General features: G+C 35.6%; 1 protein-coding gene across 2 annotated transcripts in view; it reads right to left on the reverse strand.

Moving 5' to 3' along the window:
• Nucleotides 1-9,689: 9,689 nt before the first annotated feature.
• mrpl11 (mitochondrial ribosomal protein L11) overlaps nucleotides 9,690-12,618 on the reverse strand; it is a 48,762-nt gene continuing 45,833 nt past the window's right edge. For both annotated transcript variants that reach the window (XM_046850246.1, XM_046850245.1), the window contains 3 exons: nucleotides 11,510-11,603; nucleotides 10,812-10,971; nucleotides 9,690-9,918 (listed from right to left, as the gene is read on the reverse strand). In XM_046850246.1, coding sequence (XP_046706202.1) covers nucleotides 9,816-9,918; nucleotides 10,812-10,971; nucleotides 11,510-11,603 — 357 coding nt within the window. In that variant the 3' untranslated portion in view covers nucleotides 9,690-9,815. The remainder of the gene's footprint in view (nucleotides 9,919-10,811; nucleotides 10,972-11,509; nucleotides 11,604-12,618) is intronic.

Genomic DNA, 12,618 nt, shown 5'->3' on the forward strand with positions numbered 1-12,618 from the left:
TCCCAAAACAACTTGTATTGTCAAGCTTTTTTTAAATGTTTAATCTAATTTAGTCAATGTTGGCAAAGTGCTATGAATGATAGCCACACTATAACTGATCAGTTGGTCAACCACCGTTAAAAACACGAATGACTCGAAGGGCATGAAACAAGCAAGAAAAAGATTCGCTGAAACATTTTACCTTTGAAAAGTTTTGCCAAAAATTAGCAAATTAGCTACACTGAAAAGATTTTAAGGCATTTAGCTCTGGAGTCAGCTTGAGGACACAGAAAACCACACACAAGAACACACATATATATATATATATATATATATATATATATATATATATATATATATATATATATATATATATATATATATATATATATATATATATATATATATATATATATATATATATATATATATTGCATGTTCATATATTTGATTATTCTTGATGATTTTTCAGTTTCCTTTAGTAAAATAAATGTGACAGACCATAGTGTGTATTTAATAGTTTTTATTTTTACATTGTTTATCCATTTTTACATAATAATCTTTAAAGTGAATAAATATGACAAAACAAACTATGATTTCATGATACACTGCAAATGCTAATTCAGAATAGGTGTTTATGACCAAATTGCCAGCCTCTCCTTTTTGACGCATTCGATTTACGTCAGTGTTTGAAATTGCTCACTCATATTCATTCCCTTTTCCCTATATTCCTATATAACTCAACTGCCATGCACTATATATGGATTAGTAAATAGCCAAAATGTATAATATTATGGCAAAAGCAAAATCAGGCCTTGTCCTTTCTTTCAGATGAAAAGAACACACCACACACCACACACTGAGAACAGCATATTGTATTATTTTTTATTCTTAAATGGCTATTCCCAATTATTATTTAAAGAGAAGCCCCATTCTATCCTGCAGTACAACTCCATTCCAAGTTTATGAAAGATTCTTTGTAGCATATCCAGAAGACTGGCGATCAATCTCAAAACGTGACGGCACAGAAACATCATCACTGTCCAGCTAAAGCACATGAATCATGTTGATTTTAATCTTGCACACATTTTTATATAGATGGCCTTTGATTTTATATTAGGGTCTTTCATCCTGCAAATCATCTGTTCTACCACAGCCCAATGGTGATCTGTTTGATTCAGATCCAGTGACTGAGAAACCAGTGAAGAACAATGATTTTAATTAAAAAGTCTGAGCTGACTTTAGTTTTAGTCATTATTCTGCTGAAACTAGGCACTGGCCAAGAAATAATGCATATGTTCAGTAACAAGAAACAAATAAGCTGTTGCATCCAAGTGATTGTTTAATATTAATGGGCCCAAACATTCCAAGGAAACATTTCCCTCAGCTTTGCTCCATTGGCCTAGACTGCTCACTAAGACAGAATGGGTCCGGTCCATTGATTCAACAGAAATTGAGAATCATCAGACCAGGATTTTTCTAGTCTTCAAATGTTTAAATTTGGTGAACCTACACGCACTGCTGACTTGTGTTCTTGGCTAACAGAAGTGAAACCCAACATGGTTATCTGCTGTAGGCCATCTACCTCAAAGTTCAATGTGTTGTGTATTTAAGATGCTTCCTGGTCATCAGAATTGCACAAGTAAATGTAAAAGTAAATGTAATTTGTTACTGTACTTAAGTAGCTATTTCAAATGTCTGTACTTTACTCAAGTATTTGCATTTGGGAACATTTCTACTGTAACTTCACTACATTTCAAAGTTAAATATCTTACTTTTTACTCATCTACGTTGCGCGAAATAAGTCATTTATTTTTATTTATGAGTGGATAAAATGTAACTGGTCAAGCATGCAAGCCACCAATCAGGGTAGGGTGTGCTCTGTTTTAAAATAGTTTTGATTGCAGCTTTATGGCATCTACTTAGCACAAACATACAGTTCAGGGTCAGTTCAACAGCAAGGTAAAACTCCTGGCTCTAACTGGCCAGAAAACCTGTCTTCTTATTTGCACAATTTTATTTTTATTTTTTTTACTTCATCCACCAATGCAATTGTACAGAATGGTTATTTGAGTCACTGTTGCGTTTCTGTCAATTCTGAACAGTCTGGCCAGTCTCAATTGACCTCTTTCATCAACAAGGCATTTCTGTCTGCAGAGCTGCACTTCACTGGATGATGATTATTATTATTTTTAATATTACATCATTCCGAGAAAACTCTAGCGGCTGTTGAAAATCCCAAGAAATCAGCTGTTATATAAATACTCAAACCATCCAGTCATTTGTTCAAAGATTACATTTTCCCATGATGATGGCTGAATTTACCTAAAACTGCTAGCTCGTATCTATATCATGTCATGCATTTTGCTGCTACATGATGGATGCTTAAATAATTGCAATTTTGAGCAGGTATACAAAGTGATGTGTGTAAGTAAATTATTAAAGATTAAATACTTTGCACTTATGTCAAACTATTGTTTCTATGTTTGTTTTCTACTGGTGCACGTTACACACTGAGGGATAAAACAGTTTCAAACGCACACATATTTCTAACCACTAGAGGTCTCTAACGGACACTCCAGAGAACACGAATGGCTGAAAAACGTCACAAAAATGTATACTGAAGTTACCACTTCTCTGGCAATCCTCCAATCATATCTGTAAACGTGATCACACTGTAGATGAAAATAACTGAAACCGCGTGAGTACTTCCTGATGCTATATACACCCTATATGCAGATAAATCTCGTTATTAAAACGATTTAGTACCAACAAAAAAGTGAGAAGTGAAACTGAATTGTCTAAATACACTCATAGTATATAGCACGTGATCAAACAATAACAATTATTAAAAGTAATGTTTATTAAAAAAGAATGTTACTATGATAATTATAATACTATTAAAAAATAAGTCACCGTTCTTTTCCTTTTTGACTATCCATAAAACAAGAAAGGTGTCTGAGTTGATCAAAATAGGCATAAAATGATTAGAGCCATTTTCAGATACTAATGGCAACAAGAAACGTTTGGAGACTAGCATCCTTGCCACCGGTTTAATATTTTTTAGACAATACTTGAAGACTATTTTTTACTGTAGGATTTTCTGATAAAAATTATTAAAGTCCAGTTATTTCTGAAAACATTATACATGCTATATTTGAAATACATGACTACCAATAAATGACCAGAACTATGTATTGTATATACTTTTGCTATCAATCCAGACAGAGAACTGTGCACAATCTGAAGAGAATGTTGCCCTCTGGTGAAATTACAAGAAAATGTATATTTATTTAATTGATAAGATTTATTTAGGTGAAAATTCTCAAAGTTTGAGTGTTATAGCACATTCACTATGTATTAGAGGTGTAACAGTACAAAAAAATTCCCCGCTTCGGTTTAATTTCGGTACGGTTAAGGGGAAGAAATGCAAAACATAAAATTGCTTATCGTTTTTTACTTACGCAGTTTATTATTATTAACATTGGTTTGTTTAAATTGGTTAAACTAAAAAAAGACCCTTGTTATTTGTGTGTGTTTTGCATTTAATATTTTATTTTTAAAAATATGATGTACTTAACTGTTCTATTTATTCCTTCCATCCTTCATTTATTCACTCCCTTGATATGCAAAAATGTCAAGATTTTCTTCTGTTAAGAGAAAATCTTGAAGCTGGATATAAAACACTAAAGAATCTATAGCACTAGCACTAGCACGTTAGCTGCTAGCCACTTCTTTGTTAGCGGCTAACGCTATGGATTCTTTAGTGTTTCAATGCATGTGCAAAACAAATCTTATTTCTGGTACAGAAAGCCAAAGTGACACTGCATCTAACTCTAGTTACTATATATATATATATATATATATATATATATATATATATATATATATATATATATATATATATATATACTTATATACATACACACACACCCCTGGCATTGTTTTGTATGTTTTTAAGTTTGATAAAAAAAGAAAATGCGCTCAAAGTGTGAGGCAGAGACTGAACAAACATAAGGTTTTCCACTTAATATGTTCCTGAGGGAACTCAGATTTTAACTATGTTCTGCATGTAAAAAGGATTGCATTTAACCCTGTACTAAAAAATGCAGGAATGAACGCGTGTACCATTGCACCCCTACTATATATAAAAATTTATTGTTCATTAACATAGATTCACCATGAGATATATCTTCATGCACTTTTATTATTGATTCAACCAAAATAATACATCTCCTGTTGTTATTTTGATGAAAGCATCATCCCCTTGTGTCCCCCTGCAGTGTCCCCTTGAAAAAGACAAAAGGATTTCATGACTACATTATGCAAAGGTCTCTTTTGAAGTGTGCCACAGTGGCTGGCAGAGCCATCAAAGTAAAGCCACTTACAGTTTGAGAATGGGTAGTCACAAAGTCAAAGGAGGAAATAAAGTGCATCTGAATCATTGTATTTGGCGTTTTATCATCTGCTCTCTGTAAATCACATGAAAAGGGCAGGCAAAATAACATCCACTGTGAACTATTTGCATACAAGATTTAAATATATGAAGGCCTATAAATCAGTAGCTTGACAATATAACTATTAAGATTGAGTAATGCATTCTATCATGAGGTCTCAGTGGCATAACAATGATGTGGGATAAATTACATACACACACACACACACACACACACACGCACACATTTGAAGACAGCTGCATTCTGGATTTCAAATGGCTTTGTGTTGTATTAGTTTGATGCCGTGGTGTTCTGACTATCAAACATAGCAAATCTAAATATAGTAACGCCTTTGTTCAAACCAAAAAACCCAAATATATATAACATTTTGTTGTCTGTGTTTGTGTAATTTGTCATTTGTATTTGCAATAAATGAGTGACTTGGAGAAGAATATAATACCTATTGCACATGTACTCTAGGTGGTGTTCCACCATTACTAGTAGGCTGCATTAATCTACTCTGTAGACTAAAAATCAATCCAGCATTACCTTTATATACCATACTGTGAATCTTTTCTTACCGCCATTGGAGGTGCTGTTATAGCTGATTTTACAAAAGTCCAAAAAAAGTCAAAAATGTGTTTGGAGAGGCCAATTTAATTTCAACACCTCACATAAGGCTCTTGAGGGTAAGTGGCAGACAGAGACTCCCCTCAGAATGTCTATCACAAATTATGAGACACTGTCCATGGTGGTGTAATGCACTACAATGGCACCACATATGCCTAAAACTTAGATTTAAGTATTTTTGTGACTCCAGAGTGGCACCTTTCTTCCCTTAAAGGTGAGGGGAAGACTTTATTTTTAATAGGCTCCAAGTAGGACCCTTTTTGTGAGAAAATCCTTACGTCAGTGGAGTTTGGGGGTTCGCCGTAGGCTGATAACCCACTTCCCTGGTCTTTACAGGCTCCAGGAGGACTACTCTTGCAATCTGTTAACAATCTCAGCATTGTCAGCAGGACCGGGTACAGCTCATAGCAATCTGCCAGAATCTAGTTGACAAGCAATGATAACTACTGCTTAGGTGACAGGGCAGCTAACACAGTCAACAAATCTAGGTTCATAAGAAAAGGACTAGCTTAGGCAACATATTCACCTGCATGAATCTCAAGAACACCCATGGTGTCAAGAAAGGCCAAAATGTTGAACAAATAATATTTGCATTGTCACTTTTTCAAATTCTAGGCATAAATGACCATGTGCAAAAGAAAGTGGGGAGGTGATTCTCACTGCACTTTATGGTAAGGACTGGTAAAATATCTTATAAGACCATCCTTCAGTTCAGCTACAATTATTTAATGGACAGTTAAATCAGTATGGGTTGATGCACAAAGGCAGACTACTTGGCCACTGTGTATTAAAAAGTGCATTTAATATAGGTTTGGGCTGAAATAGTGACAGCTTCTCATCTGATCTACAAAACCCAGTCTAAAAAACTATACAACACCATCCTAGATGAAAAAGTAGTTCTAAATAGGTTAAAGCCTTTATTTGTATTGCATAATACATCTACTGCATCAGTAAACTATCTGTAGTATACCTTTATTACTTATATAGAAATTTAAATATTTGTTAGGATAAAATCTTTAAATATCAATATAAGAAATTGTCATGATGAACAGTCCATTGAACAACAACACTAAAATCTATTTCCATATTTAACCTACCATGGAGCAAATATGCCTTGGAATATACTGTGCTTTACATATGAAAAAACATAGCTACATTTTGTCAGTAAAACAACAAACACAAATATGTTTGTGCCTGGCTTGTCTGTATGACACCTTGTGGCAATTCCACATTATCAAACCAATTCCTACTCAATGATTACTTTGGTTCTCTTTTATGTTGAAATTAAGACCTCCCAAAGACAGGTCATGTGATACTGTATGTTAGTAACAGTATGCGTCTAAATATTTTTTTTTTTGCCAAAAAGTGACGTTTAAAGTTTCAAAAACATATTTTATTCAGTATATAAGAGAAAATGTTTGAGGAAATGTAGCCTTTTAAGTTAAAAAGGTCATTTTAAATTTGATGGCTGCAATTAGTCTAAAAAAGTTAGGACATCATCAATTTACCACTGTGTAACATCCCCTTTTTTGTTTTTAACAACAGCACCCAAACTATTTTACTCTGAAGCCATGCTGTTGTAATAGATGCAAAAGTGATTTTGCATTGTCTTGCTGAAATATGCATTTCAGGCTTTCCCTGAAAAAGATGTCATCTAGATGGAAGCATATTTTTTCTCTAAGACCTGTATATACCTTTCAGCATTGATAGTGCCTTTTCAGATGTGCAAATTTCCCCTTCCATATATACTAACATACACACACATACCCCATACTAACAGAGATGCAGACTTTTGATGGTCTCTTTAATCTGGAGAACACCGCATCCATAGTTTCCAAAAAAGATTCTCAATTTTCAGTGATCACAGTACAGTTTTTAATTTTTACCTCAATCCATTTTAAATCAGCTTCGGCCCAGAGAAGACAGCGGCATTTCTGGATCATGTTCACATTATTCTTCATTGCATGATAGACCCTTAACCTGCATGTGTGGCGGACATTGCGATTTGTGTTCACAGACAATGATCTTTGAATGGGTTACTGAGCCCATGCAGTGATTTCCATTACAGAGTAATACCCATTTGAATGCAGTGTGCCTGAGGGCCAGAAGATCACAAGCATCCAATATAGATTTTTGTCCTTGTCCCATGCACAGAGAGATTTCTCCAGATTCTCAAAATATTTCAATATTATTATGTACTGTAGATTATTTTATTTTTCCACAATATTAAGAGACAGTTTTTCTAGAGTTTTTTGTAGATTGGAGACTCTGCCTCTCTATGATACTCTTTTGTTTACACAACGATGTTACTGACCCAGTTAACCTAACTAGTTGCCAAATATTCTTCCAGCTGTTACTTTTTAGTAACACTTACTTTTAAAGACTTTTGTTGCACAATACCAACTTTCTTTTTTAGTATTCAATGTATCAAAATTCCTTAAAGTGGTACATTTCCTCAATTTCAACATTTGAAACGTTCTATTGTGAATAAAATGTGAATTTATTATATTTGGAAATCTGTTTTTATTATCATATTACACAGCTTTCCAACTTTCTTTGGAACAGTCATTGTAATCAAAGGTAGTACATACACAGCCATAGTATGTCTTGCCTGGTTTGACATTTAAAGATTTCAATCGTGGTGGGAGTCTGTTTTTTTTTTCTCCACACCAGCTGGGAATTAGCAGTCGATGGAAATCAATTGCAAGGTTGTGCAGTATACAGATGAGAGCACCTACAGCAGTTAAAACAAACCATACCAATAAAAGTGTGCCATAATTGTTTGCATCACATGTAACAGTGTGTCACATTATCCGTGATAACTGTAAATACATGGAAAACCAACTGGCTTCACAGTTGTTTAAACTCACCAAGGAGCTTTTGCCCATCATCCTAGGAATTTCAGGGATATTTAGTACATTTGTGTTTGTTCTATGTGCCACAGAATGGGGGACTTGACTGAATAGAGCAATCTCAATATATTTGGTATCACACAGAGAAAGCTATTATGTTCTGCCCATGGCAGTGAAAAATTCCTGGCCTTCACTTACTTCTGATAGACACCTGCCTTTTGCACGGCTTCACTGTGTGGAAAGTAATATAACATTTTTTTATGAGCTCTTTGATTCTTAGGCCCTGACTAGCTACTCAATCAGACTCATCAAAGAATTTGATTAATCTGTGCTCTTAGCACTGTGTGCTGTTTAATATTCAACATGCAAACTGTTCTTAAATGCACATGACATTATGTCCACTGTTTAGTTTAGTAACAAATTTTTCTTTTTCAATCCTTTTTAGTGTTCATTCAGGAGATGCTTAAACACAGAATTCTAGATTATCTGAAGCTTATCCAAAACAGAAAAACCTATTGGATAGTGTGATCACTTTTGTTTTTTCACTACAATGGCAACTTAAAAAATTAGCTTGAGGCCAAAATGCTTGCTTGGCATACTTCTAAACAATTTCCAAACATCATACTTGTTTAATTCGTATGAGCAAATCAGTTGCAAGCAAAATCAGCTTTATATACACTCAATGTCCACTTTACTAGGAAGACATTTATACCTTCACATTTATTAGAAATCATCTAATCAATCATTCATGTGAAAGAAGCACACAGCATGAAATTATGCAGCGCTTCAGGTTATATTTACATCAAACATTAGTATGGTGAAGAAAGATAATCTCAGAGACCTTTTGACGTGGACTGTTGGTGCCAGAGGGGCGAGTCTAAATATTGCAGGAACTCATCTCCTGTGGGCTTTAGGGTTAAAAATTTTTTTATATGAAAAGCAAAAGATAAAAATGTATAAATCAGGGAGCGAATTCAGTAAATGTAACTCAGCCATGGTGATCAGAAAAGCATTTCTTAGCATGGCATATGCTGAGGTGGATGAGGTACATCAAGACATCAAGTTTCACTCTTGCCTGCACACAGCAAGAATCTGAGGCTACAGTTGACAGTCACACTGAAACTGAACAGCTGAAAAAAGTCTGATGAATCTCAATCTCTTCTGAAAAATGCAGATAGTAAGATCAGAATTGGGCATCAACAGCAGGCTGATAGGGATATTGTAATAATCCAATAATTCTTGGCACAAATTAATACTAGTCAAACAGCCTTTTAATAGCAAAACTCTATCTGAATATTGTCGCTGATTATGTGCATCACTTACAATGGATATGACTAGCATGATAATGTACTTAGTCACAAAACACAAGTTGTCTTAAATTGGTTTAATTAAAATTAAAAGAAGATCAAAGTTTTGCAATCAGGCCCAGTCAGGAATCTGATCTGAATCTAATTGAGTGCGTAGAATAGAAGATATGCAGCCTGGATGTTTTACTATGTCGTACATATGCCATGATGATGTTTGGCTGTATTGAAAGTAAAAAAAATGTTTGTTCCATGTATTAATAATATGTTCCTATGAAGTGGCCAGCTATGCAGGTATACTTAAATTTTTCATACTGTTCTACTCCTAACAGTTGTACCTGACAAGAGTGAAACGAAGAGACAGAAACAAAAAGACAAGAGAAGAAATAAACACAAAGATTATCTTGCCAGAAAGCAAAATAGACAGGCAAAAGGAAAGAGTGTTGTGAGATTTATAGTTCCAGTAACCACTAGGAATACGACTGAAATAATATAAAAGTATTTTATTACCAAAGGGGGGTCTTGTGTAAATTCAGGATTTCTGTTGTCTACACAATGCAGGTGTGTGTGTTGACATGGGATATAAACAACAGGCAGATACAGTGGGTTTATTTTTATTTCTTTTTTCCTGTGGCTGCCTCCATGTTAGCTGCTGCTTCTTCCTTCAGTCTCTCTTCACGTTGTCGGAGAAACTCGCCGTAGTCTTCGGGTGACAAGCTGACAGAGCGATGACAAGAGAGGAGTGAGAGAGCAAGCCAAAGACATACCACAAGGAGAGGAGTGTGCAGAGAAAGGAGGTGGAGAATGAGAGAAAGAGAGAGAGAGAAGGGGGGTGGAATTGAGAGATACATCAGCATTACATTTGAATTTCAAAATTTTTTCAGTTCATTGAAATGCAGAACAAATGTCTTTCATGCATGCATGATGAGTCAAGCTGGTTGTGCTTTAGTAACAAGGGTTATTCAGCCAGGAGCAACAATGTCATCTGAGATATCTGAGACCTAGTTAACTAATGTAATGAGGTCCTATTTTCATACTCGTTCCAAATGTTAATAAATCACATTGGCATAAAGGCATTTCAAATTGTTGTTTGTAGATTAGTTAACGAAAAACTGCTTCGCCAGGAGGTAAGCCCCCCCTCCGCTTCCAAAAAAAAAAAAACGTGGCTATAAATATGTGCATAAAGCTATTACCTAGCTCTTGCTGAGATCCCTCATCTTTATTTAACTATTAATTATTCAAACTATAAAAATGCATTTTAAACTAGAAACAGGGTGCATATTGAGTTGAAGTCTCAGCTGTACACCAGGGAGCAACGAAAAATATTTTCATGAGGATGAAAAAAAATCTAAAGAGCTTTAAATGATGGAAATATGAATGAACTACGTTAATAAAAAAAAAAGTTTTGAAAGTTATGAGCTGAATAAATAATGTGGTACTATGCATAATAATGAGGTACTACAAATAATACTACGCCCTAATACTAACCAAGTGCTAGTTTTAATTTCATGCAAGTGGCAAAGATGGTGCTGTATGTATAAAGTCTGGCATAAGTAATGCACTTTTGTGTTAGTGTGTAAAACTGTGAGAGGTAAAACTTTATTTCTCACTCGTTGACAACTTTGATGCCGAGTGATCTGGCTGAACCGATGATGCTCTTCACCACGTTCTGCATGGAGGCGTCTTGGAGCTTGAAGCATTCGTCCTGCGCCTTGACCCGTGCTATCTCGTACACCGCCCGAACAGACACCATACCAGCCATCTCATGCCCTAGTGAGAACAGCAGAGGCACAGAGCTGGTTACGAGTGAAGAGATAGAGTCAGACATAAAAAAAAAAAAGTGGAAGGAAGAAGGAAAAAACCCTAGAGCACAAAAGCAAAAGCATAAATGTGTAACAGTGTGAGAATGAGATGAGTACCAGTGTTCTGAAAAGGAGGGGTGTAGTGGAAGAAAGAGAAAACTTATGAGCAGTCAGAAGGAAAGGAGAAGAGAGGTATTAAAAGAGCAGCTGCTATGAGAGGCTATAATTGAAACAGACATGAATATAGGAAAATGAGACAACATTTACAATTCTCTTTCCTTCGTGCAGCACCTTTTTGCCACTGATTTTCTCTGAATAAATTTGCTTCTTCTTCTGGCATGGCTCAGCATAAATATATCATCAATCAAAAAAAATTCAATCAGAAGTCTGCCTGTTCTTTCGTAAAACATAAGCTGAGACTGAGGCATACAAATGGGCAACCGGGAGCTGTAAGAAGGCCATGACGATGTATGACCACAGCTTTAGTTATGATAAGGCTAACTCACCGGTTTTTCCTGCTCCTTTCTCAATGCCCGCGGCTTGTTTCAAGAAGTAGGAAACAGTGGGCTGCCCGATCTTTAAGTCATACGTCCTATCTGGCTGCAGGGAGGGAAAAAAAAGAAACTCAATGCTAGTTCATCCATTAAAGTTGAAAAAACATAAAAGGCTCTCTAAAGTCACAATCACAGCAGTAAAAATCTAAAATATGCTAAAACATGTACAGCACAGCTACAGTACGTGATTGCAGGACCTTTTAAAGACATGAAAAACCTTGAAAAGGTCTGACCACTGTTCACCCCTATGCCAAATGCAGCTATTAGTGACACTTTGGCCTCAGACTCTGTAGGTGAACCCTGCAAAAATTGAATTGCTATTCACAGGCTGAAACAGTCTTTTGTAGACTCTGATGTGTCCAGTGAAGCTAACATCTACGCACCCCACACGCACACACTAGTCTGGGCTGCTGCTACTGAAGCTTTAAGGCACGGATTAAGCGTCACAGAGTGGATCAAAGACAATGAGCGCATAGCAGACAGCCTAATGGGACTGCTGGGAATTCACAAGAGTCCAACAAGGCATCATATCCCAGCCAGAATCGACTGCAGCCATCCAGCTAAACTCTAAAGCCAACAACGTCAATTAAACAACACAGTAAAGTGGTCCTTCTTTAGCTGAGACCAGCTAATCTTTTACTTCTGTCTCCCCTAATCCATGTGCCTACAAAAAAAGAACCCCACATTTGCTCTAGGGCCCGCTTTGCATTCGGCTCTTAATGATTATGTCCTCCTTTGATTTGAATGGAGGGATATTTCTTCACTAGCCTTCTGCAATGATGGGAATATCCCTCAAAAAGCAAATGCAAAGAAATAGTACTCAAATTCTGCTGCAATTAGACATGACAAATGGTAAATGGAACATTTATGTATATAGAAGTCTTCTTTAATGAGACCAAGAAATGCTCAGAGAAATTTGTCTGACATTATGGGCTATTACACGGTACGTTATATTCATTACATTTTTATTGGTAACAGTTATAAATAGAGAACCAGGTTCATTTGCGAATATTCATTCCATCAAGTCAATTAAAGCCAGCAGGTGGAACGTCATGGTTTAA

This window comes from Silurus meridionalis, chromosome 5, assembly GCF_014805685.1.
Source record: "Silurus meridionalis isolate SWU-2019-XX chromosome 5, ASM1480568v1, whole genome shotgun sequence".
Classification (NCBI taxonomy): Eukaryota; Metazoa; Chordata; class Actinopteri; order Siluriformes; family Siluridae; genus Silurus; species Silurus meridionalis.